The sequence below is a fragment of the Poecile atricapillus genome, chromosome 2 (genome assembly GCF_030490865.1).
Source record: "Poecile atricapillus isolate bPoeAtr1 chromosome 2, bPoeAtr1.hap1, whole genome shotgun sequence".
NCBI classification, from domain to species: Eukaryota; Metazoa; Chordata; class Aves; order Passeriformes; family Paridae; genus Poecile; species Poecile atricapillus.
The window spans coordinates 145983118-146010976 of record NC_081250.1 but is presented as its reverse complement, the minus strand read 5'-3'; the positions used below and the strand labels follow the sequence as shown (position 1 = coordinate 146010976).

The window sequence follows — 27859 nt, the reverse complement described above, 5'->3', positions numbered from 1 at the left end:
TTTAATGTCTTGTGCTGCAATGAGCTCATCCCATGAAACAAGCTTGAGCTGGAGTCTGAAAAATAACAGGGAACATGTGGAGCACCAATGAGAAATGTCTCCAGAAGGTACAAGCAGACAGACTTCAGTTTTAGAAAAGGGAAAATGCATGTGGTCCATCCAAGATGAGAGTCTGAAACCATCCTAAAACTTGTACTTACAAGATATGGCTGTATCAGCCAAAAGTTGGGTAGCAAAACCAGTATCAGTTCCAGCTGCCAAACAAGAGCAGACTGCTTTGGCAGAGGTTTTACTTTACAAGTGGCCTTGCTCTGCATTTGCTTATCTCCCTTTCAGTCAAAACTTTGAAATCAAAAGGAAGATACTTTTCATCTTCTTTCCCTCTTGGGGACATTCTTTCATGCTGTGCATAAAAAGTAAAGAAAAATTAAAAATCTCCATTTATTTGTTTGCTTGGTTGTGGTGGTTTTTTCCCCATGGCAAGAACAGTGCAGATTTTATTAAGTTCTTCAAAACTATCTTAGTTTTCATATTTTTTAAAATAAAAATATAAATCTGCATTTTCAAGTATCCTGAATTTTCTGTTTCTATTCCAATGCAGAGCATTTTGACTTAAAACAACTTTTCGTTTTTAAATCTCAATGTTATTTAAATTCTCTAATATGAAACAATTTGCTTTGCCTAATATCTGCTCTTCCCTGGAGCTGCTAAATAACATATGAAGTCATGCATCCCTATTTCCCTTAAATAGCAATTTTCCCTCCATATCAAGTTTCCACAACTATTTCTCTCTAGCTCGGAGTTTTTGAGTTGGTCACTTTATTTTCCAGCTATCAAAGTTTCTTCTTCCTTGAAATTCACATTAAGTGGTCTCATTTTGCAATGCTAAATTTTGTTATGCTAATAAGTTTATTTAGATGCAATATGGAAAAGAATCTGGTCTTGGTGAGATATCAGTAGATCAATTAATTTCCTGGACTACCGTCTTGAACCCTCACTTCAAATGGTGTATCTGGGAAATTTCAGTCTAGAGCATGGCAGCCAAGATGGTCAGAAACCAAAAGGAGAAGACACTGAGGGGGCTGGGCTGCTCTCAGTCCACTCTGCCCAGTGGTAGCAGAGGGTAAAACAATGGGGAGAAGCCACAAAATAAAGCTGGGGAGATTCTGAACACAGCTTCGTTACTAGCAGAGCAATGCACCAGCAGGACAGGCTGTCCAGGGAGGCTCTGGATTCCCCATCCTCAGGTGATGCACTCAGACCTCCAGAGGCATTCCTGGCAGCCTGTGCATGCACACCCTGCCAAATCCACATGTGGAAAATACCTTCAAACCCAAACCACCTGCAAGGCACCTTCCCCAATTCACTTCTGCCTTCTGCCTCCTAAACTCTGCTTCTGGCTCAGGGAATAAAAGATGATCTATTTGTTAAACGGTGCATATAATGCAGACAAAACAATTCTATTTTTCAGGACCTATCCCATCTCCTATCATAAGCCCACCCAAACAAAAGCTATTTGACAGATTATTATTATCTTCTTTGATAACAGGAAACATACCATAAATCTGGTTTTGTAGCTAGAAGATTTCAAGATAACAGAAGGAAAAAGAAGCTGCTGCTACTGCTACTTTAATGGCCCCTTTGGAACACATGGTGTGCATGGCTTCATCCAAAAAACATAGCTGCCATTTAATACAGTGTTGTATCATTATATCAGAGCCCCCTCAAGACTCTCAATGAAAGATGAGCAGTCTTTGCGCATCTACATCCCTGTGGTTAAGTAAAAAACAGATGGAGCCTAAAACTTGTCTGAATAAACAGCAGCATTTCCAGATATAGAGTCCCATCACAAAAGGATACTTTGGGGCCAAGTGTGGTATATTTTGGTAAGGGTGGCTCATAGAATGTTATGAGATCTGCTAGACAGAGAATACAGACTGAAGTTATAGGTCAGCATTATTCCTAGGACCAATAGAAGATGCCAGACTTCTACATACTTGAGGAGGACCTGAAACTAATTCAGAACATTATGATCCAGCTTGAAGAGGTATGTGTTATCTCACCCTCTGCCAGGCAAAATCATGGAAAAAGTCTCTTGTAGCATCTGCAGTGAGCTGGTTCTGTGTGTGCAAAAGCGTCAGTGAAGCAGCAGTTGTACATTTGAAGCAAAGGCATCCAAAGCACAGTGCATGGTCCCCTGATCTGGGTGTTGTCTGGCCACACTTCTGTGAGGAAAGCAGCTTCTCTTCACAGAATCATGGAATCCAAATGTTCACCCAGACTTTAACTAGTGCCTGTGGCTCTTTCTAGAAAACCAAACCAGGAAAGCGGAGAAACACGGAGAGGGAGAGGAGTATCATCAGATTTTATCTTACACCAAGCAGGGGGAAAGAATAATGGCAAGAGTGCAATTCTAAGTACTAGCAATGGCAAACTCCATCCACATGATTGCCGTGCTGTGCTTGCGAGGACAAGAAAGACTTGCACCTTGGTCTCCACCACAGCTCAGCTCAGCTTGTGATACTTTCACATCTGTATTGTGAAAATTCAGCAGATATCCCCCACCATGAGTTCCTCTGAGAAAAAAACAGATTAAATTCCAAAGATCAAATGGAATAGTACTTAAATTAAAGAAGGTAAACATGACTTAAAGATGCATCCAGACTGCAAGAGGTTTGAATGATGTTCTGACAAATCACCAGGCATCTGGAAATCCCTGAAAACAGGACCATGGCAGTGCTAAGATATCTGGGAACTGAATGAGTGTTGTCATCACACTGAGGGTGCAGAGGAAAAAGAGATTTACACAGAAGACAAACCACAAAACCCCCTCTGAGTTAAAGCCATATATATGACACGGTTAAGGCAGGGTGAGGGACAAACCATAAACATGAAGTAACTGGAGTGCCCAGGTTGTCACAAAGAGGAAAAGGGGAACTGAACACCTTCTACCTCTTCCCCCATCACCCTCTGGGGGCATCTGATCACACTGACAGCAGGACAGAAACAGCACCATGGCCTATGTACCATAGGCAGGTAGAGACAGGGCATTTCTGGGATAAATGTCCCTGTTCTGGCTCCTGGAGATTTACACAATGCAGTACAGCACAGGGGCAAGGAGGAGGCTGAGGAACAGGCATGGACTGTAGGGTGAATCAAGACCACTAAATACCCCCAAAACCCTCTGACCCACTTCCTGAAAAGTCAAGACTGTCTGTGCATGCTAAATAATTTCCACAGAAAATGAGAAACTTATCTCCAGGGCAGGGAAGATTTATCAATAAAATAGTATCCCCATGAAGCCCTGGTGTGTGTGCCCCTGGGAACCTGGACAGCCTATCAGATGGATCACCAGGATTGGCGATGTCTCTCTTCCCTCCTCTCTTCCTTTTTCTCTCTCTCCCCTTCTTTAACACAATCTCTCTCTTTTCTCTATCACCCTATCTCTCCACCCAAACCCCACTGCCATGTGCTTACACTAGGAGAACAGGGACTAACTTATACCAATTCCATGCAAAGTGAGTAATTTACCAACAATACTTTGTCAATTTTCATGGACCCTTTGACTTTTGTCATTGTTTTCCAACATGAACACCCAAGAATCTTGGGTTCTCCCCTTTCTTTGAAGGGTGGGACACCATGTAAGCCCCTTTTGCCTCTTTCCGAATCCCAGACAGTGTTCCCATGACATTTCTCTATACTATGTGTGAAATTATTCACTCAGACACACGTCTAAACAATCTTCAGTTCAGGGATCTGAAGAAAAATATGAAACAATACACAGCACAGAGCAGATGCTGCTTTAAATCATATCCTCGAGGAACTGAAGTAGAGAATTCCCTGAGGAGACATTTTCTTCCTAATCGGTTTTCTTCCTAAAGCTGGTATCAAGCTGTTAGCCATATCACAGATTACCAATGTCAAACAACTACCTCTTAAAATCCCCCCAACAGATTTAATTATGTATTTCGTCACTGTGCTTTAGAATGTGCAGGAAAGGTTCTCCAAAGGAAATCTGAAGTCCTTTGCAGCAGTGGCACCTGATGCCTAAAAAGAGGAGCAAGCAGCAGAATGCTAACACAAGCCTTCTGAGTATCTTCTCTTCTGACTTGAAAAGGAAAAAATCTACAAAACAACAACACACATGCAAAAATAGGCTTTTAAATAAAAGCAGTAAATTCAGTATGAATGTAGCTGCAAGCACGACATGAGATCAAAGGTACAGAAGACCATGGTGGGAAGGGAGCCTGGGCCCATGCACAGCAGGTAGGCAGCAAGCCAGACACAGGGTGGTCCATGAGCTAGGGAAATGATGAATTGCTGTAAGCTCATATTAGAAGTTAAACTGAGATCAGCACAAACAACCTTGCCAATTTTATGGTGAGATCATTTATCAGGAGCACAGTGATTAGCTAGAGGCCTGCTTTTCCCAAGCTTTGCTGAGCTTATCTGCCTAAATCCCTGGAACAAGCCCAGCCTATCTGAAGAAATTTACTAGCTCAACATGTGGAGCAGAGACATTATGTGCCAAAACATGTACACAATGACCTTTCCCAATGATGATATCAAAGAGCATTAGGCCTAAAGCTATGAGGATGGAAAGGAACACTAAAAAATCTGTAATTTGTTAACTTTTCTAGATGGTAGTTGAGATACTGAAATAGATTGGAATACAGGTTTTGTAAGCAGAAAGGAGGAGACTTTGAATTTCAGATACTCAATGTACTCATCACCAGATATACCAGATCCAAGACAACCCTGTGCTCAGTTTTTTATGATCTGTTACAAGTGACAAGCCTGCACAGGCAGTTTGTAGTCTACCAAAACCGACAATGTCGGAAAGAAGCATCCTCTTTCTTCAAAATCTAGGAAAACAGATCAAGTGATATTCTTACCCAGCTGCTCAGCTCAGTCTCAGCAGTGGTCAGGTGTGAAATGCTGTACAGTACCTGAATTAAGAGATATGCAAAAGGGCTTCAGAAACCCACAGACTGAATGACATCTAGGATTAAACTTATCCCTTAAAGCTGGCACCAATCTGAGACAGATGAGCTCTTCATAACAGACTTTAACCTACCTGAGGATCCTGCTAGAAATCAACGTCAGCATTGCATTTCCAAGAGAGCATCTAATCAGATATGTAAAAACATGAATTGTTTTTACATATTACTAATTTTCTTAATACTGTTATAAACTCCATGTAAGCTACAAGTCCAACCACAAGCAAGCCAACCTCCACTTTTTCTTTAAGAAAGGAAAAGAAAATCTGTTTTCAAGAGAAGCCCATCAGGAGGGAAAAGTTTTGGGGCACACAGTCATTTGATGGTCAATTTATCCCATTAAAGGCAGAAAATAAACAGATTTCTTCACTCTGAATGTAAAAGCTACTCATTTCTTACACATCCAAGAGGATATCTGACCAGATTTCCCCCAGAAAAGGCAAGAATACACTAGACCAGGTCCTCAAAGCCCCATCCAGCCTGGTCTTGAATACTTCCAGGGACGGTGTGTCCAAAACTTCTCTGGTCAACTGTGTCAGTGCCTTACCACCTTCACAGTAAAGGATTTCTTCCTAATATCTAATGTAAATGTCTCTTCTTCTGATTTAAAACTGTTTCCCCTTGTCCTGTCAATATCTGCCCATGTAAAAAGTCTCTCTCTCTTTAAATAAGCTGCTTTTATAAGTAAAAAAGGCCACAACGACTCCACCTTAAAGCTTTCTCTTTTCTAAGTTGAAATCTTTCAGCTGGAGAGACAGAGCTAGAGAGAGGAGGAGAAAGGGAGGAAATCAGTTTTGATTGGGACCTGGAGATGCCCATACAGTAAGACATAGTTACAAATAAGACTACAAAAAAGAAATTCCTTTTCTAATGTAGACCACAAAGCCACATGGTTATTGCACATGGGCGCATCTCTTGTCATAGTCACTACAAATTATAAATGACAGGCAGAACAGCATGACTAAAATATCAATGCCTTAAAAGAATATCTATACTAATACAAGTCAAACAATTTGTACAGACAAATTAATTTGATCTAGTCCACAAATAAATCCCCTGGCAGTCAAATGTATGAGCATTTTGGCTCCAAAAATGTGCTGGAGCAAGTCACTAGCTCTCTGTGCAGTGCTGTAGAACATTTCAGGTTTGATTATAATTAGTAGCCACACTTGTGAAACACTCAGTCAATCACTGGGCTCTTAGGCACTGGTGAAATTATTTGTCAAAACCCACCCACTCTCCTGAGCTTTTCTGAGCAAGGAGCTGCATTCACAGCTGCTGGGTGCAAACCCTGGGTCCCTCTCTGCTAAATGCAGAGGAGATCATTGCATTGACCTCGCAGGAGACTTGACAACTCCACATAAAATGTCTGATTGTAATGCAGCCAAAGGTAGAGAACATTAACTCTACATTGGAAGAGTAGGGCATGACTTTGTTATTTGAACTCAGCTTTAATCTCTCTGTGCCTGCAGAACAGGAGTGATAACAATTCTTCTGCTACAAGGAAGAAACTCTGAAGATTGAGAACTGCCCAGACCATGGAGAAACACGCAGCTGCCAGGGAGAAGGCAATGAATGCAGCTGAGGGAGATCCCGAGGGTTCCCTATGAAGATATCAGTATGGACAGGGAGAGGCAGGAAACCCAGAGCTGCTCCAAGGGCTATAACCACAGGGCTTTGCTGGTGCTGTGCCTGGGAGGAACAAATTTCTATCCACTCACCCATAGAAATATCCCTATTCAGCTTTTAGTATACTAATTTTTCTGATTATGACTTTCAGATGTGTCTGGAAGAGTTCAAATATGGTGAAACACCACAGCTGAGCACCTTTGAGAAATGTACCTTAGAAACAAGGGGTTTTTCCAGAATGATCTGGCAGCCAGCATATTCCTCTGGCTGGATATGCCTGTAGCTCCAGTAGCAGAGAGGTTTCACTCAGGATGGCACAGTCAGATGCAACCTGGTCCTCACCAATGAGTATGATGTCAATGCCATCAATTAAATAGGGTGTGATACTTCCAATGCCATCTATTAAATAGTGTGCAGACCCAGAATGAAAACAGACACAGGTGAAGATTTTGTTCTGGTATGAAGGGCTGAAACACCCCTGGAGTGTGATTTATCCCAAGCTGAGGTCTACTAGACACTTTTTCATCTCATGCACTAAAAATTCTCTTTGCAGAATTCTGGTACATTGGTTTTCTGCTGGTGCTCTTGCCAGGGAATTAAATTATTTCAATTACTGTGGATTAAACTTAGAACACGTAATTATTTCCCTTCCACAGAAGCAACATGACAAAGTGGGGACTGTGAAGGACAGAAGTGTTTTCACCAACAGCAAGAGGAAGTCCTGTTCCTTTTGAATGAAGTGTTAAGCTACAGCAGGATGTGTGATGTGTGGGGATGTGCAAAAAGAAGGAGAAAAAAAGAAAGGATACTCTGGGCAAGCAAAGTAGGAAATTTCCTTCAAGGAATGAACCTGGTGATGCTGAAGGAACATAACTGCAGGGGTTAAACTGTGTGTTTACAGAGCCATCCAGTAGGAAAAACAGCTGTATCAACAGGAAACGGAATCTGGAGTCAGAAGTGCATTTTTAAACTTGTCCTTTTCTTTCTCAAACCTACTGAGGAGATTAAGAGTGGAGATTTAACAGAGAAAAGAAAGACAACAAGTGTGCAAAGCCTGCAGTAACAGAGGACAGAGAAGGAGAGGACAGGTTCCAGTGTGCTGGTACAGCACTCACCAGCAGCAGCATCCAATCTCCAGCCCACCACAAAGACATAAAGCCTATTCAAGGCTCAAGAAAGTCTCCCATGATGGGAATTACTGGCATGAAGATGACTGACAGGACCTTGGGTGGAGCTGAGCCAGAAACAGCCAAGGTGCTGTGGAGCAGACCTCTGTCCATCTCTCAGCATACATCCCCACATTTTGCCTGGTCTCCAGGCCACTTTTCTCCTCTCTCCCCTACTCTCCATGGTTGAATAACCTTAAAAAGTTATAATTTCAATTCCTTATTTCTCAATTCCTTCAGCCAAGCTCCCAGTCCCAGAGGAGTATCCAACTCTCATTGTTTTCAATATAAAACTCAGACACAAAGTAGAGAAAAATAGAGATGTTAGAACATTGGTGTGGATCTGTCTCAGGTTCCTGACCCTACAAGAGTTCCCATTAGCTTTCCAAGAAAACGGTTGAATTCATCATTTTAACTGTAATACAAAAGGACTTTTCTTCCTGTTCCCCCTCTTTCCCCACCCCCAATTTCTGTTACAGCTCATCAGAACTCTACAAAAATGGCAGGAAGTGCATTTGCATTTTTATCAGGAGATGAGTAAAAAAACCTCAAATTTTGTTACACAGCACTTGGAGCGTCCTTCCTACTCATTCTCTTTTATTAGAAAAAACAAACCACAGAAACACAAGCAAGCCAACCTGTTACAAAGAGACTGAGGCAAAATGAGAAGGAACAATATTTTATTTTTCCAAATACACTCATTTTGCAAGCCAAGAACTAATAATTTAAAGTCTGCTTCAAACTGTGTGGTGGTTGGGGGGGGAGTTTAATGCTGACTTTTAGAGACCCATGCTCACAGAGCCCACAGCTATTAACCCCCCAGGTCAGAAGAGAAAACAGATACTGCCCTCTTGGTAGTGGCTCTGGAGAGACGATGCCTGCGTTCACATTCACTCTGCTACATCTTTACCTTATTTTCAATTATTAAGAGGAATTTAGATACACATCCTGTTTATTTGGGGGTTTTATTTCAGCTAATTACTCAACTCGGGGCAAATGGTGATGTATCATTTAATGTCATATATTTTAACAGCATCAAATAATCCACATAGATTGACCAAAAAAGCCCTAAAACAAATAAACAAAAAACCAAAAACAAACAACAACAACAACAACAAACACATAAAAAATTGCAACCAAACAAAAAAAACTGTCTTAAACTTTAACAGCATCAAAGGGAAATAAGACAATCACAAAATATTATGAGATTTTAAAAATACCAAAAAGCACTGTGGATTTCCACAGGCAGAGGCTGAAAATCCAGGGCAACTGCCAGGAGGAAGCAGGTTCATAACATTAAGATAATTCAGAATGTTTGCTATTCAAATATCTCAGAAAAATTTATTCAACATTCGTGAGAAGGAAATAAAAGAATGGTTTTATTCCAAAACAGTGCTTCCTAAGCAGTGAACTGGGGTTCATGAGGAAGTTCTCACCAACAGATGTTCTGAGATCGTCTCTGCATCTCAGGTTTAAGGGAAATCTCTTTTTAATAGTTTGGCTACTTTATAGCATTCTTTAAAGAAAACCTTGAATTCAGATTCAAAATTTTCACCTTGATGTTCTCTCAAATTTGTAAAGTTTCCTTACTTTGTCATGGGAAATTTCTCCACATCTGGTCCGTGTTGGTCTGGATTTCCATAGAGCTCACATTTAAAATTCAGCAGACCTGGCACAGGAAAGTTCCTTCTCTTGGCTGTTAGCTCATGGCTAGGAAAAGAACTCTTTCCCTTTCTGAAAATCAGCAGCACTTGGCTGAGAACATTTGGCATGCAAGGCTTGGATAAAGCAGGTTAAGCCCTCGTGTCAGCTCACGGGGCCATTGCGCTGTGCCAGTCCTGAGCCAGGAGCCCACGCCGAGGTGAGGGGCTGTGGGTGCCCAGCCCCCGAGGTCACTGACTGGGGTTTGTCCACCTTGGCAGCCCCACACTGTGGCCCTGGCAGGTAAAGAGTCCCTGGTGCTGACAGGACAACACCAGGGGCTCTCTCAGCCACGCTTTGGCTGCCCAGAGCAGCAGCTGAGCAGAGCAGCAAGGATGAGAAACCTGCAGGGACACACAGCCAAAGGGAGCTTGGAGAGAGGATCACCCGGATATGTCTCCCATGTGAGGCCTGGGAGATGGGCTGAGCCAAACCATTTTTCTAAGGGATAATTTTTTTTTCATTTTTAGTGAGAACTGCACTGGAGGAGCAGTCAGCAGAGTGATGGCGACGGGCAGCCTCTTGTCCCATGTGCGATGAAAGAGAAGGATGTGAGGGTGATGAGTCCCTGAACAGGGAGAACAGGCTGCTCCTGAAGATCTGGCCCAGAAACAGCAAAAAGAACAAATTTGTGCAGTGGGAATGAGGGAGAAGAAGTCAGAGCCAGCTCTTGAGCCAGCCTGGGCTTTGCACTACAGACTTTATTCCAGATATGCTTGAAGCTCAGATCCTCTTTTAATACACAACAGAAAGACCCAAAAAGCAGCTGTACCTTCCCTCCCATTCCTAACAAAAGCTGACACATTGCAAAAGTGGAAGTAAGAAAACAGAGAGAGGCCTTGACTTTTATGAGACTTTGGGGGCAAAACCATAGCTTTTGAATTAAATACAGTGGAAACTACAAGTAAGGAAAAGAGAACACTTCCTGGCACAAATTCACTAGGAAAAAAAGAAAAGGAGTGAAATTATAAATATAGAAGAAGGATTAATTGAGCTGGAGAATTAATCCCCCGAATCCCAAGGTCATTGGAAACAGAATTGAAATTCAGTGCTTTGGTAAAAAGACATGCCAGAGAATGAACCTAAAAAACTGGTATAATAATTAAATATGAAGGCTGGTATACTTAAAGGCATCAGCTCTCCAACTTGGAGTGCACACACATCACATGCACAAGCAAGAAGAGCATGTCACATTCTGTTTCTAGGAGGGGTTACTCATGGTGGAAGGAGGCAACTTTCATGAGGGTGATATTATTAAATGATCCCGTTCTAATCTGGGGCCCCAGAGGTGAAGTGAGTGCCCCAAAGGCAGAGAGGATATCTGTGTCAGAGCCAGAAATAGCAGTTAGATTTCTTGTTCCTGTACTGTAACCATGCCATGCTCTCTCTTCCTACACACAGCTAGTAAATGAAGTCACTGAGCTCTCAGTGGATGCAACAAAGAAATCTTTCCACTGAGCTGCCTCTCAGGAGCTCTCAGCTCAGCAAAGCCAGTTTCTCAGCGCTTGGCTTTCAACCCTCACATGCACCTGATGCCTGAAAAAAGGCAGAACTCTTTCACCTCTCCAACAGCTTCAAATCCCACACAGCAGCAATGATCAGCATTGTAGCTCGATGGATCTGTGCAAGGTGATGAAATGGGCCTTTCACACGATTCCCAATTGCTTGAAGGCAACTCCGATACTGCTGAGTCCCAGGGCTAAACCAAGGAGGTGACAAAAATCCTCTTTGTGATCCAGAGACCTTCCGACACAATGAATGGCATAACACAAAAGAAAACAAAGAAAAGCAAAATAGGACTTTGCTCAGGCCAGGCTATTGCTGCCGCTTCCCCGCCCCAAACAATGGCAGCGTGGAAAGCGGCGACATCTCAGCCCTTAAAGAGTTAACGCTGCTGCTTGCAGCCAGAGAGGAGGACACCAGCTGTGCCCTTCGTCTCTCGGAGGGTAGAGATGAATCGCTAATTGTTAATTATGGTTATTAACATTTGTGTGTCCCACAGCCCCGACACGCGAGGGCAGTGTTGGTGCACAAATGATGCTCTCAGCACAGAGCCCGGCTCCTCCCGAGCATCCCCTGGGCCGAGGATGCTCCACGGACACCGCAGGTACCAGAAACACCGCACTGAGGAGCCTAAGGGGAGGGGACGGGAGGTGTTAAACCAGGATATTTATTTATATCCTGTCAGCTCCCACTGCAGAGGCAGTTCTCCTAAGGAAGTTTCCCCTGTATGTCAGAGGGTGAGCAATGAAACCACGATCAACCTCTTTATAGTCGTATAGTCACAAGGGAATGAAACAAATTCAATTATTTAATAATTGCGCTATAAAATGTTGCAGTTATTGAGGATACAGAGGTTTTAAAGGAATCTCAGCTTTGCTGCTGTAGTATCCATTTACCCCTCTAATCAAATACTCCAGCCTCCCAAGATGATAATCTGGCAGGCATTTTAATAGAGCTGGGAAAGGGAGAAACAGTGAAAAGCATGGCACAAACATCTCAAGTGCAAGCAGACTCTGTATGATGTGTATGGAAAAACTCACACAAACTAAAAAATTACTAAGGGAGTGGGGGGTGAGTATATGCATAAATGTACTTTTTATATATACACACACACACACACACATATGTAAACCACACAGAATTAAGCATTTCATCTTTAAAAAGCAGAAACATCTTATTGAGCCTGAAACTAGGCATGTAATGCATTGTTCCACCACAAAACTGGGAGCTCACCCACACCCAGGCAGCTTTGGTGGGCAAGGAATTCACCAGCCTTCATAAGCAGAATTACACCACCTCTGTGGGGAACCCCGGTGCACTGAGCAAAATTAGAACAGGTTTTGATGCAAAGTCTGGAAATATACGTCAAGCAACCTCCAGAGTTCCACTACCTATGACCCCTTTGTCAGGCTCACAGACTGCTGTGCCCTCATAGAAATGTTCAAATAAATGTAATTTTAAAAATGTGCCCCTGGGACTCTACTAGAACAGTGAAAACTAATAATGAACAGTCTACACAAATGAACTGCAGTGTTAAATAGCAGGGATGTCATTTTATATTTAACTGCTAGGGTCAAATGTGAAAATAAAACTCACAGAAAGGAGACAAAAGAATTTGCCCTCATTCTCTTACATAAACGTTTATCAGCCCACACACAGATGCTGTGGGTATGATCCAGACCTGTAAGTTCAAGATCTAGCAGGAAATACTGCCAGCAGTGCTTATCAATAAATCACCTGCTGAATGGCCAAACTAGTTAATGCAACCTGGATATTTTCCTAATTATTGTTTTCTACCCTTTTTTCCCCCCTTATTAAAATGTAACCAAAGAGTTCTATAGCGTAATCCACTTGCAGATTCTTAGCACTGGCTGCAGTTTTTGTGGTTTGATCCTTCCTTGCTAAACAGCTAAAATGACCCAACTGTTAGTCTAAACCCAGGGAACTGGTAGCCTGGGGGCAGCCAGGAACACGTGCCAGCCATTCAGAGGAGAACTTAATTCCCCCCGTATGGATTCAATGTCTTTGCCTCCTTCTCAGCCCAGATACAGAGTTCCTTTTGTCACAGTTGATACATGTTGGTGATCAAAGATGTGAGCTATAGCCTGCCTGGTCATCACATGCATCCAGGAATATACTGGTGGACCAGTATATATATAAAAACCAGAAAGGAGGATTTGCAAGTCCAAAAACCTCAGATCCAGAGTGACCTCATGTACCCACAGCTGTGAGAATGCCAAGGACACATCAGGCATGGCAGTGATAATGGCACAGGGGTGTAGAGCACAGCCAGGAGATGCTATAGGATAGTCATGGCACTTTCTGTGGAAGTCCCCAATCTCTCTGCAGAGCCCTGATATATTATTGCTCACCCAGTGCAAGAAGGCTGGTCCCTACATGATAAAACAAGTTCACCAGAGTCATTGCTTTGGGTGATTAGTGTTGTCCCCAAAAGGCACCAAGCTGTGTTTCAGCAAAGCCATGCTCCACTATTTTTCTCTATTTTCTACTTTTTACAGGCCAAGGATATGTGTGTGGAGAAGAGGAAACTTCAGCAAGAGGAAAAAACAACCCCCTACCCATCCTGCCATCACTTGTAACTCAAAAAGCTTCAGTAAGAAAACAACAAAAAGAAAGCCTGATTGTAGCGTGGAAAACTGCTGGAGCATGGAATGAATCAAAACATTTAAGCCACTTGGAAATTAAAGTGTGAGTTGCATTTACAAATTCTAGAAAAGGGAAAGTGGGACAGTTCATGGAGCTATAAATTATTGCTACCTTCTAATGAAAATAAAAAAGAAATGTTTAATAATGATAGTCTGAGTCATTCAGAGCAATTTTGGTCAAAGGTGTGAAGCCTGTGTAGGCTGCACTGTTCCTGGTGGCATATTTTCTGTCAGGTATCGTGTCAGGCTGATTTTCTGTCAGGTATTGTACAGAATTACAAAGTTGGTTACTACTCCTGTCTTTACTGTGTTCTTTTCCTTATATACAGATACTGCAAGGGTGCAATGGGTAATGGTGTTAAACTGAAGGATGGTCAATATGGGTTAAACATAAGGAAGATTTTTGGAATGGTGGTTGAACACTGGCACTGGTTGTCCAGAAAGGTGGTGGTTGAAGGGCAGGCTGAAGGGCTCTGAGCAGCCTGGTTGCACTGAAGATGCTCCTGCTCATTGCAGCAGGGTTGGACAATATGACCTTTAAAAGTCCTGTCCCACCTAAACCATTCTATAATTCTATGACCACACAAGATATTTACATATTTCAGAATCTAATGTAAATACTGAGTCAAGCTACACAGTTGCATGTTAGAGATGTAATAATAAAACCAATCCATCACATCTAGCTGAAAGCCTTTCACTGGAGATTATTTCAATATGTTTGGAAGAGAAAGGGCAAAATTACTTTAAGATGAGTAGAAGGAATTTCAGTTCTAGGCAAAAGGTATAAAAGCAGCCATGCACTACCAGGTATTGAGAGTTTTGTACATCTGAGTGTCAATGAAAGTCTGGACCAAGAGATCTTGCTGCTCCTTCCCATCACCAAGCATGAGATATTTTTTTCTAGGAAATCCTGTGAATTTGCAAGGCAAGCTCATAGGATAAGGTCCTTTTGCAGTGCTGGAATTGCTCCATGGCAGCAAAGACTTAACTGTGCAGATGTCCAGCAACATCAGGATCCAGGTGACTCATAACGCTCCGTGGATGAGCCCTCAATTATTTCTGCAAATAGCTCTCAGGTTTCCTTTTGGGCTCACTGCACACCATCCTGGATTTCATGAAACTTGGCTTTCCAGCTTGCTCATCTCTCGTTTGCTTTATAGGTTAAGTGGAATGACAGACCCAGACTAATAAAACAGAAGAACAACGTGGGAGCTATTGAGAAAGAGAAGAGGAACTGAGATGACCACACAGTCCTGGAATGTATTACCAGCCCAAGTATTAGAAATTCATTATCTGAGTTGTGCCACAAAGCTCAGCTTAAGTGTTATCTTCTTCCACAGCTGTTTCAGCCTAAAGGCTCTCCTTTCCTTGCCCAACCACGAGAATATTTACTTGTGGGACAGGAGCCAGTGGTTGTCACCCACAGAGGTAAAAATGCCCTTTTTCCCTTTTACTTTCCCACACCTAGCCAGATGCAAGGTTTACAAAACCCAGCAGCAGTCTGTGAGAGGATATGTGGGATTACAAGGACTCCAGAAGCTTCACCCAGGATGTCAGAGCACACATAAGGTTTCAGTATGGATGCAATAAATAACAGAGCACCAGCAGAGGTGCATCCCAAAGCTGGGAGACCACCAGGCTGTAGGAGAACCTGTGATCCTCACCCATAGCTAGGAAACTCAGAGCAGCACTGGAGGATACCTGCACAGAGCTCCTGAAGCAGCAGACAGAGTCCTTTGACTCTGCAACACATCTGTAAAAATCAGATCTGTGATCTCCTGCCAACCTGCAGCAGTGGGAAGCTGAAGACAGCTCACCTCAGGACACAGCAAACCCAAATTTGCCCCAAAGTTGGGTGGCACAACACATGGAGAGGGAATGATGGGGAAATTGGGTGCTGGAAGACCAATCCAACTTGGTGGACATCAGAACACAGAAAGGAAAGTAGAATTTCTTTGGGCCTATCAACTACCAGTCAATGTTTCTACTCAACAGAAAGGGAAGATTGTGCTTCTAAGAAAAGGACCATAAGAATGAGGATGCTTGAACTATATCATGAGAGCAAAGGGGGAAGCAGGAGGAACAATTTAATCCAGGTTACCTACCCAAACCCCCTACTGACAAATCTGAAAGACTGAGTAAAATTTCACACTGCTTTCTGGTCCACACCATGAGACACTGTCAGGTTCAATATTCAAATGTATCTTCAGCTGAAGCTGTGGGTGTCCAGCTTCTGCAAGGCCACAGCTGCCAAGGTTCACATACATGATATTATTTCTTGGGTTTATAAACAGCTTCAATTCCATTCATGCATGAGAGCCAGGGCTGTCCAGACAGGAATGCTCAAGACCCCTCTGGGACACTGAGACATCCAAAAAGAGCAGTTCTCAGTAAGCTGAGCCCTGGCAAGATGTTAAAGCAACTCCTAACATCCTAACATGGGAGTCCAGAGTTTCTGAAGAAGACAAATGTCCCATATTAATATAGAGGACTTCTGAAATTTTTGACCATAGCACCTGGGGAAGGAAGGAGAAAGTAAATGTGCCTGAGTCTTTGAAAGGACAGACACACAGAATCACCATATAAATCTCACACTTTTGCTAAAATCCACAGCTGCCACTTTTAACTAATGCCTTCTCCTGGAGAAGCCTCACCTGAAGGCAGAACTGCTGCAGTGTGGGGACAGGACCTGCTCAGGGGACATAAACAGGCAGTGGCACAGCTGTGAAGAGGGTGAGGAAGCCAATCCCTGTCCACAGCTCTGTTGTGGTTGATGCTGGAAAAGATATTGTTTCACACTACCAAAGCAAAATCAGACACTTATAGGAGAAATCATGAAAGAAAATGCATCAGGTTCTGCTTCTCAGCAGAAACTCTGTGTTTGTGTATATGTGTGTGTGTGTGTGTACTTAGGAAGCATTTTCATCAGAAATAGACTTGGGTGTGGGCCTCTGATCCGTGTGAAGAACATTCAGTGCTACCTTCAGGATGTTGCCTTAGCAATGATTTCATTCTGCAGTTGGAAGTGTGAGGAGGGACTGCCAAATGAAAGATCAGCTTTGGGAAGGCCCTGTGCACAATACAGCCATACCCATGGGAGCTGTGTCTGCCAGCTTCAAGCCTCAAGATGTTAATTTTCATAGCTGAATCTTCAGCTGCTATAACCAGAGCAATTTTAATTGTCATCTACAATTTATGGAAGTGTAGGATAAGAGCCCTTCTGTAGAGAAGTGTATCCATTCTATCTCTGGTAACCAGATGTTGTCAAGCAAGAGGGAATAGTGAGAAGGACAAGGCACAGCACCTTTGAACCTCTGCTGCCTGAGATTATTTGTGCACCATTAGCCCTGGTGCAAACCAGAAGCCTTCTGTTAAGAAGCACTTAACAGGTAAACCTCTGCTCACCCTCCCTGGAGAGCCATGGGATTTTTGCAGGGAAGAATAAACGTGTCACTTTTCTTTATCTATCTAAATCCAGTTTTTGTTTTGCTTTGCTTTGGTTTTTTTGTTCATGTTTGGTCAGAATATGTTTTTTCCTGGAAAAGCCCAAGGAAATTTAACATTTTTTTCCTGCTACCAAATCCAAGTATTTTCAAGATTAAATTATTGGCTTTATATCTGTAAGATAAATCTCATAAAAGAAGGAAAAAGAACACTTTGTGGTTCTTAACACACAGCCTGAGGCATCCCTGAGCCTGGGTCATTATCAGTCACTATGTAGTGAAGTAGGTGTCCAGAAAGGAGATGGTGCCAAATAAAACCATCTTTGAGCATCCCTCTCCTCCTTCCCACCCATCAAAGCCAAAAGCTTTGTGTTTGTGCACCATGACTGCCATCACATCAGATAAATCAATACCTGCCTACTAGTAGATGTGGTGAAGAACAACTTGATTCTTTGCCTTCTTTCTCTGTTTGAGAAGTCTGCAAGTTTGCATTCACCTTATTATCTTTTATTTTGGATTGTCAGTTCCACACACCACCCATTCCTCAACTTCAAATGTTTTAGAAACTTCTTAAGCTCCTACTAATTTTCTTCAAAGTGCAGAACAGTCTCTTTAATCATCACCCTGGTTTAGGACATTTTGTCCTTTCTGAATAAGTGGTCTCACACTTCTGAGTCATCAGGACTCCTCAATGTGCAATACTAAAAGCAGCCAATGCATCCAGTTTTTAAGGCCTTGCTGCAAAAATGACTCAGGCACTGAGGAATCTCAGCCTGTTGAAGGGATTTAGGCTCCCATGGTCTCTGTCCTTATATCTATGTCAAAAAAAAAAACAACAAACCATATTTCAAGAAATTTTTCAAAGCTTATGCCTAAAATTCCAGCTATGTTCAGTTATTTTTTTCTTCACAAGCCCATCACCTGTGCAGTTTTGCCCTAATAAAAACCCCTGATGATAAAACTCTTTAAGAACTCAATAACTGCTTGTAGTTTCAAACATTACTAGGGGATGCAGAACCTGAGATCTGCCTTCTGAAATGCCTTTGAGACCTGCCTGACATTCCTATGTTATCTCCTCTGCCTTTCTCCCTGGAACAATATGATATCTAACCCAGAGGATCAACTCTCTTCTTTCCCAGTGGAACATCTTCTTCTGTCCATAGCTCTTCCTACACGTGAAGAGTGAGAAGTCTCCAGGGAGACCACAGGGCTTTGCACAATGTGCACAGTGACCTGCCTGCTGCTACCACTCCATGGATGTCTCTGCAGAGCTAGAAAGAGCTCTATTACTGTTGTGATTATGCCAGCAAAGACAAATACTATGGATGATGAGGAGGGGCAGTGTTGAAGCCTGACCAGGATTCATCTGTTATGACTCTTGTGAATTAATTAAAATATCTCATGAGCAGGGTGGCCACGCCAGCTAAATACTCACAATATCCCAAAATCATTTCAGTATTCCTTGTTTCTTCATACAGCACCCTTAATCAGACCAAACTAAGCCTTCTCTGCTCCCAAAAGTCCTTTAAATACTACATAGGCTAATACTCCCTCTCAGATGCTCTTCCCACCCCCTCTCACTGATCCCTGCTGTACACTATTTTCATCCCTGTTTCCCCACTCCCTTACATATGACAAACACAAACCTGCTTTTCATCAGCCTACCAATCCCTCATTGCATCCCAGTTCAGGCATGGAGAGAGTCCAGATAAGTTCATTACTGGGGAGAAATTATCCCCACTCAGTGGTTTCTAAGCAAAGCCTTCCAAGTTCCAGCCCCATGGGTGTGTTCAGGTGATGGTGTCCAAGGAGCAGCTTCACCTGCTCTGTTCAAGGGAGAGCCTGAGCTGGAACTGCTGAGACCCAGGAGATTTTTAAGGCTATTTTTTAATACTGTTTTTAACTCTTTTTAGATACACTTTAGACCAAACATGCTGCTAGCAATATCTGGATTGCACTCACTTGCCCACCCCCTCAGCAAGCACCAGCCTGCATGCACTCACACAGATTTTCAAGCCACAGCAGGTTTTTTTCAAAAATCTTTGATGCCAAGGGAACCAAGGACAACCACTGCACAATTTACAAGGCTCACACAGATCTCCTTTAGTGACAGTATTTGGGGGATGGGGGCACCTCCGTCCCTTTGATTTTTTCTCTTGCTGAACAAAAAATCAGCTGTGGTAAGAACCAACTTCCCGCAGGAGCGCAAGAGGTGCAGTTTGTTGATTGTCAGTTTTGCGGTGTGTTTTATTTCAGAGAAGAGGCCCTGTTATCAGCATCCATGCAGAACTTATCTCTGTGCCATCTGCTGTCACACAGGTGTGCCTGGTGCGCCGCACCAGCCGTGCTGCTTTCCTGCTTTCAAGTGTCGCTGTATCTCACAAAACACGACGATGCCAGCACGCAAAATCCGCCGTGCAGGGCAGCTGGTGTCACCCCGCTCCGAGCACTGGGATGCTCAGACACACTTTTAGGGGAACACCCCACCTCAAGCCGGGTAGCCCGAAAAGGGCTCTAAAATCGCTCTCACTGCCGGGGCTCCCTGAGCCGCTGGTGCAGCGGGGGCTCCGGGGCTGGGGCAGCGCTCACCCTCCGAGCACAGGCGCCGCTCCTCCCGTGGGAGCCTCGCCGCTTCCCACGGCTGCTCCCACTCCAGCCCGCTCCCCCGGCAATTCCACCCGAGCTGCGGGCACGCACCGGGAAAAGCAAAGCAAAACTCCGGCACCTTTGGGGAATAAGCGGCTTCCCCGGACCGGTTTTTGCTGAGAGGAGGGGGAGGAAAGCGGCTGCTGCTGCGTGGAGCTCGGAGGGGGATCTTGCCCTCCTCCTTCCCGGGGGCGGCTCCACCTGCGGGAGCGGCGGCGGCACCTCCGCCACCCGGTCCCGGTCCGGTCCCGGTCCCGTCACGGCTTCACCTCGGTCCCGGCACTCCCGGGCACCTCCGCCGTTCGGAACCTGCCCTTTCCCCTCCGTGCCGGTGCCCTGCCAGCCTCAGCAGCGCTGCTCAGGCAGCATCGCGCCGTCTCCTCATCCTTTCTTTGCTCCATGGCACAAAGAGTAACAATGCAAAGGAAAAAACCCTATAGTTTTCTGTGCTGATCTGCCTGGATGCTGAGAAGAGCTCAACTCTGACTCTTCTGCATCTTTTCCTTTTTCATTTTCTCCTTTCCTTTCCCCTTTCCTTTCCCCTTTCCTTTCCCCTTTTTCCTTTCCCCTTTTTCCTTTCCCCTTTCCTTTCCCCTTTTTCTTTTCCCCCTTCCTCTCCTGCTCTCACACCTCCCGAACCTTTCCAGTGCCCACCTTCCCACATGCACCGCGCCCGGCTCTCCAGCCCACCCCGCATTAAACCCAAGTGTGTTTGCAGAGGACAGGTCTCCCCGGCAGTTTCCAAACTCACCTGCAAAATGCTGCTTGCTGCTAGAATCCAGGGCAAAAGCCACCTCATCCCTGGAAGCCGGGATTAAATACATTTGATTGAACCCAGATTTAGAGCCGATTTGAACAAAAACACCACTTTGGGGAATGCGGAGCAATCCTGAACTGGCAACCTAGCCTAGGCACTCTGCCTTTTTCTCTTGGCTCTTTGGGGATTTTATTAAAGACAGATCTGACGTCACGGTGAAGGACAAGCCCTGCATTTTTCCTCTGGAGAAACTTTTCCTGCCTTCACTTCTTCATTTTTGTGTGTGGTGTTGTCCCACCTCCCGCATTTCAGTGCATCGCCGTGAGCCAAAGGGCTCTTAAAGGGAAAGCTGCAGCGCCGGGGTCCAACACGCTGCGATTTTAGCGCAGCTCCGAAAGGCTCAGAGCTCATCCCTCATGCTGCTGAAGGGGCTCAGACTCTTGCAGTGTAGCTAATACAGCAAGAAGTGTTTGATCAGGCTTTCCTGGCTACAATCAATGCCATGACACGTATACAATTATTCACAGATGTTTGATTTATTTGGTTTTTAAAAAGAGTGACTTCATTTGAAGAGCAAAAGGACATTTGTGCTGCACACCCTGTGGGAAGCAATCTGACAACTCCTTTGGGACTCCCCTCTTTACAGAGCAACCCTAGATCACAGGATTCCCCTGCCATGCCACACATCCCTTCCGTGATTTCAGCGTTTAGGAGCGTGCATCAGCCCTGGGCCCAGTTACACTTCTATCCTGTGCCAGCAGTGGGCATGACAAATATTGTACAGGTACATGGGAGTGCAAATCCCACCCTGAATTCAAACCTCATCCTAAGCTCTCTGATCACTTCTATCCCTGCTAATGTATGCTCTGATTTTAGCTGAGGAATGTCTGATGTATTTTTCTCCTTTTACTTAGGCACAGGTATAGTTTTTTCCCCAACCATACAAAATCTGAATTTGAAAGAATTTAATTCTCTTTCATCCTTAAACTGAAACAGAATATTATAAGGAAAATGAGTGCTAGCAAAGGGAAGGAAAACCCTGTTAAACAGCTTCTGAGGTCTTAAATGCAAGAATTTATTCAGGGGCTAAAATAAATGTCAAGGTAAATTTAAAAATAGGCAAACCTTTCCTCTTGACATGACAGGCTGGGCAGTGATGGGTGGGTGAATCACTCTGATGGCCAGACTAGAACAATGATGTGCCCTTAACTTCTGCTCAGTTCTTCTTTGGTTACCACCTGGAACTCAGGTGTGCCAGGCTGGGTTGGGATGGGCCACTCCCAGCCCCTCACCCAAAGCAACCATCCACATAAGGACATGGAGCTGCTGGAGTGAGTCCAGAGGAGGCCACTAAGATGAGCAGGGATGGAGAATCTCTTCTGTGAGGAAGGGCTGAGAGTTGGAGTTCTTCAACCTGGAGAAGGCACCAAGAAGACCTTTCAGCACTTTCCAGTGTGTAAAGGGGCTCCAAGAGAGCAGGGCAGGGTCCTTTGGCCTTCACGTAGTGACTGGGCAAGGAGAAATATCTTTATGCTGAGACAAGCTAGATTTAGGTTAGGTATTAGGAAAAAAATCCTTTCCTGTGAGAACTGTGAGAGATTGGAACAAGTTCTCCTGTGAAACTGTGAATTCCTTGTCCCTGGAAGTGTTCAAGACCAGGGGCTCTGGTCCTCAATGACTCTGAGCAACCTGGTTAAGTGGAAGATGTCCCTGCCTACAGGAGGGGGTTGGAACTAGCTGATCTTTAAAGTCCCTTCCTACCCAAACTATTCTGATTCTATCCTAGCCCTCTGGGTATCTGGTGCTGTGTGGGGTTTGTTCCAAGGTCTTGGCACAGCTGAATGCTCAAGGCTGGGGCTGGCAGTGGATGGGGAGGGTGAGAAATCTGCTCCAGTAACTTCTGGTCACACAGCAAAGTCTATCCTTTCATGCTGTGTGATGTGACATGGGCAGTTTAATGGTTTCACACCAGCTGGACCAGGGAGCTCTAAATGATCAGTTTGTTTGTGTGACAAGTTAATTTATTTTTAAATGTGATTAAATGTGAACTGAAGGAACTTCCACAAGCCATCTTCTTCCTCCAGCACCTTTATCCCTACCACAGCCCCTTCCCAGGACACACAACCCCGAAGACCAGGCTCAGGGCTGTGTTTTCTGTCCAGTTCCTCCAGAACTGTGTCTATTCTCCCTCCTCTATATCCTCCCCCTTTTTCCCTCACTTCCTCCTGTTTGTTCATTCCAGCTTTTTCTATTTCAGTATTTCTCTCTCACCCTGCTGTCACCAGCACATCCTTCCTTGTACACTGTTGATATTCTGCTGGGGAATGTAGAACAAACCCTGCTAAATTGATGTCATCCAGGTGATGTTCATCTGCCTGTGCAAACTACTGGGTGCCAGACTTTGGGGCCCAAACCTCTAATACTTTGTGAAAGTAGCATTTTGAGAGTTCAGTTCCCCTGAACTAGGTGAAATAAGTTTTTTTGTTGTTGTTGTTTTTTGGGTTTTTTTGTAAAAAAAAAGAAAAAGTGAAACTATTTGGATTAGCATAGAGAAAAAGGCTCAGATGTAAACCTGAGAGCTAATATTTCATACAAATTGTGATTGCTGACTTGGAGATGAAAGAGCCATGATAGCAGGTCTAGCAAAAGTAATTTTCCAAATGAAGGAGGAACAAGAGTTTAAAACTCCTATGATATCTCAGACTGCAACATCATGGGAAAAAGCATTTTAGAAATGACATAAAAATGGCATTGTGTTGGTTTGGGCTTTTTCTCAAAAAAACTTTGGTTATCTCCCTCTCTTTGACTATTTCCTCAGCATATTTCATTGCCTCAGTGAATTCCTTAGAAAATGCTGTGGTCAAGTGTGTCAGCAAGGATGAAGTCCTTGAGATGTTTGATCTGGCTGTTTGAAGCTCCACAGCCCACCCCAGCTGGTTTGAGAGGTTTGTCATGTTATCATAAACCAGACACTCTGTCCTAGCTTGGACAAGACAGGGCCCAAGGACTGGGACCCCAGGGCAGGGGTGCTGAGACATCCCAGTGCCTGAGCAGCCTTTCTGATCGTGATTCCTCTGTGGATATGGCACACTGGGGCACTTACAGGTGTGTCTGGGTTTAATGTGAGTCCATTAAATCCCAGATCACAAGGAAATTTTGGCTCTTGTTGAGCTCTTTTATAGCAGCAGCCCAAACCTGGGCTTCTATGAGCTCTCAGGTCCCTCTAAGGATGACAATGCTAAAAGAGATCGCTGCAATCCTGGGTCATCCTGGCTTGATCCTGGGTAGTCTTGTACTGACCCCAGTAAATGAAGGCTCTAAAGACACTTCTCTGTCTAATTCAAAGACTTAGACTTAAGATCTTCAAATGATGGAAAATCCACTTCATGTTTTGATGAGTTCAGTTACATTCACTATTAAACATTTGTGCCATATTTCAGTCTGAGTTTGCTGGTTTCATCTTTCTGCCAATGTCTGCTTGGCTGATGAGAATTCAGCACTTTCTTCCAGCATATAAATATGCAAAAGTTCCATAAATCACTGCTGACTCTTTAATAAAACAAGGAAGCCACATTGCTGTTAATTCCCAGTGTAAAATTGTTTTTTGGGAATTTGAATGTAATAATTTTATGACTTTTATCTCTTTCCATGGACATTATATCTGTGAATGCTACTACCCATCACTCTACAGCCATCCAGTGAACAGGAAACAGGCAGCAGGTCCCAGTTCAAGCTAGCTCTGATTCTGTCAGGCTAATGCTTTAATATCACTTCTTCCTCAATACATCACTTATGCCTCTCGGCCACATAAACAGGCTTCTCAAATTTACTTCATTTTACAGTCTTAGAGCAAATAAACTGGGAAATAGATTGATTTATTTTATGCTGTTTGATTTGTCTGACACTTTTACTGAAGGCTGTAGCCAGCCAAAGAATACAGGGATTACTAAGAACAGAAGGAGAGCTCAGGGAGGATGGATCCTGTTTTCCCTTGCAAATGCATGGCAGGAATAGCTCCTTGCCTGTAGATGATTTCCTTCGTAAATAAGTGAGATCAGAGTTTACCTATAATTCCAAGGAAAAAAAAAAAAAAAAGAACACCTTGGACTTTCCTGACTCATAAATGGTAAAGGCTGAGTCATGAATCTGACTTTTAAATAAACCAAACCACTAGGTGTGTTAGTTTCCTATCAGGGTGGGTTTTTTTCTGCGTTTTTCTGCTTTTCTCTGAAGGTGACATCCCTTTCAATCAGCAGAAAGGCTGGATTCAGGAAGCACATACTGGAATGGAAAGGGAGGTGGAGAAGTCAAACTGCACCATCAGTTATTGTGGTTGTTATTGACACTACTTAGGTGATAGGAAGGAGAGTTACATCAGCCTGGGCCTTTGAAATATCAAAGAAGCTTTACAAAGAAAAGTATGAAAACATCTATTTTAGTTGAGTCTAGATAACATCAAGCATCTGAACACTCAGCCAGCCCCACTTCAGCGCAGGTGAATATCTCATTTTCAGAGCTGCTAGCCTTTGCAGATGAGAACTGACCCCTGGGTGAAAGAAGCTGCAATACCACAGGAAGACTCACTCTTTTGATGTCTAAAGAGTCTTTCCAAAGGAGAAGATGGACAGGAATCACACTGAGGATAGAGAGCCAAAGGCTCCTTTGCTCCTGTTCAGCCTGGTGTCTCCCTGAAACAGTGATGCAGAAGGTACCAGGAGCTAAGGTGGTAAATCCAACGCTGAATTCCCTCAGTCCTTTAGAAAATGCCAGAGGAAGTGATTTACCTTGGAATGTTACTCAGCCCAGGTTTCCATTACTGAGTATGTATGCACCATGCTGTGTGGCTCAATCTCCCTATGCCAGAATATTTGTGAGGCTGATCACACACCCGGCTGCTAAACAGAAAATCAGCTGGTCCTGGTAATCCAGCCTGACTGTCAGCACTCCAGGACCAACTGATCATTTCTCCAAAGTGCTGGTGTAAATCAACTCCACTGATTTAGGTGAGGCAGCAGCCAAGTCTGAAAAATGGAACATTCAATATTTAATTCATTCATGCAGCCAAAACAATTTATTCCCACCATTTGAGCAGGACTATTGCCTTTGAGGAGACATGACTGTGGTTTTATTCCCCATAAATAAAGTCAGATTTATTAGGACAGGTCTTCAGCTGGTGTCAATCTGTGTGACTTCTTTGATTCAGGAGTACTAATCTGGCTGACAGCATCTGAGCTGTTCCACTGTGAGCAAAAATGTACAGGAGCCAGTGACAGTGGCTAAGGAACAAGTCATTAAAATACTGTTTTCTGTAGTTTCCCATATAAAAGATTATAGAAACTTATATCAATTTTCAAATCTGTGTTACATTAGCTTTTCAGTTACTGATCACAGCAAGATTGTGTTTTCTTAATTGCCCTCAATATGAGGACAAAATGGCCTCATTACTGGGTTTATCCATTCTTAAATCCTCTAATTTCCTGATGTACATTTATGTTGGCAAGACACACACTCTGATGGTTTTGAACCACTACCAGGCATTTGTAACAACAACAACAACAATACCATCCAGTGTTTTTCCTGAGTAACTGTCTGTCTTAATACCTGCACTCAAAGCCCCACCAATTGCTTAATTAAAGCTTTCAAATGGAACTTCGAATAATAATTAAAAACAATAATTTAAAAAAATCAAACACAAAACCATCACACAAGTAAAATACCAAGCTCTAAAAATAATTAATTACTAAAATGAGCAGGCCATAAAGAATGAGGAAACTGCCAGAAATATGAACAAACTCTTAAGAGATCCTTGCTGTAGAAAAGTAGTCATCTGTATACAAAAATTTACATAATATTTACTATCCATTTAAAGAAGCTGGCTTAATAATACATACTGTCTGAGCCTCAGCTGGTTTAAGTATGAAGTACTTGGAGTTGCACTGATTTGTGGCATTCATGGGTGCAATGCATTATTCATAAATATTAGTTCAACTATTTGGACAAATGCAGGAAGTGCAGGGGAGGAATTAATCTTTGGGCTTGCCCCCTGCAGTTGTTTTTCTTGATGCCCATTAAGAGAGAGGAATATACATTGGCTAACAAACTTTGAAAGGATGAAGAATCCTAACAAATATCACACACATTCCTGAAATGGCACAGCATGCTCCCTTTGTATGTCTGTCAGCTTCATATCATGGTCTCCTGGACAAGTAATTTTATGACATGCTCCAAAAAGTGATGTCACCCACTGCAGATAATATCCCCATGGTGACAGTTCTATTCTCCAGATGAGTGACCACAGAACTGCAAAATCATACATTAATCTGGATCTTTTTTTAATTTCTATTAATGCTGCACTATTCTGCGGTCTCTGGGATGGACTTGGCTACATAGGAGGGAAATCTCCTCTGTTCTCCTGGAAATTCTAATCTAGGGAAGACTAGATTCAGATTTGAACTTTTCAGTCACAAACTGAGGCTTCCAAGCACTGTAGGTATGTCTGTGAATTTCCCAGACTGGGTTAGATTACACGTATATTTGATTGGGAAAAAACCCAGCCAAACAAGCCCATGAAATTGCCTTAAATGTATAAGAAGTAAATGAAGTCTTTAAAACAGAACCATCTCCTGTCTGGGATGGCCTGTTTTTTTTCTTGGAAAGTAGATCTGCTCTTCTAGCCCAAGTGTTTTTAAAATATTTCTTTAATAAATACAGACAAATCATACTGGTTTTTTATAAAAGAAAATAATAATGGAACCTTGTGAGGTGTTTAGAAAAGTTATGAATAAATTCACAAGAAATCAAACCTGCTTGAAAAATGAAGTATTTGAGGACCAAATATTTTTCCTCCATGGCCCAAGTATCCAAATTCTGCATTCTAACTCTGGTAACATTTTATTCAAAGTTTCCTGTGGCATTTGGTTAGTAAACGTTTCCCTTTCAACAGAGGTGCTTTCAGTCTGTGTTTCCTGGGGAAATGGAGCTTATGCAATCACTTTGTACATGTTCATGTCTGTCTGTCTGTATTGCTTTGCAGTAATTTTTGAGCCTTTTTGGGCTAAACCAAGCCAAATTTTGTCAGAAAGGTGGGTCTCTCACTGATGATGGCGTTCCTGCACTTTGTGGAAGGAGGCACCAAGGAATTTAAGAGGGGCCACAGGAGTATCACACTTTTAGGAAAAGTGAGCTGTTTATTCACACACTATTAGAGCCAGAGAAGCCACACAGCTGAGACCTGTCAGACTGCAGGAAAACAACTTCAGCTGGAGTTTGCAGTCAGCCACCAGACACAAATCTGTGGGGAAAGTGGCTTTTATTGATGTAATGCTCACAAAATTACTGCTACTTTAGG

General features: G+C 43.3%; 1 protein-coding gene across 1 annotated transcript in view; it reads right to left on the bottom strand.

Annotated features, from left to right (window-relative positions):
- CCN4 (cellular communication network factor 4) overlaps positions 1 to 20738 on the bottom strand; it is a 33592-nt gene extending 12854 nt beyond the window's left edge. Inside the window, exon 1 of the mRNA XM_058833016.1 lies at positions 20506 to 20738. Coding sequence (XP_058688999.1) covers positions 20506 to 20553 — 48 coding nt within the window. The 5' untranslated portion in view covers positions 20554 to 20738. The remainder of the gene's footprint in view (positions 1 to 20505) is intronic.
- Between the last annotated feature and the right edge of the window lie 7121 nt (positions 20739 to 27859).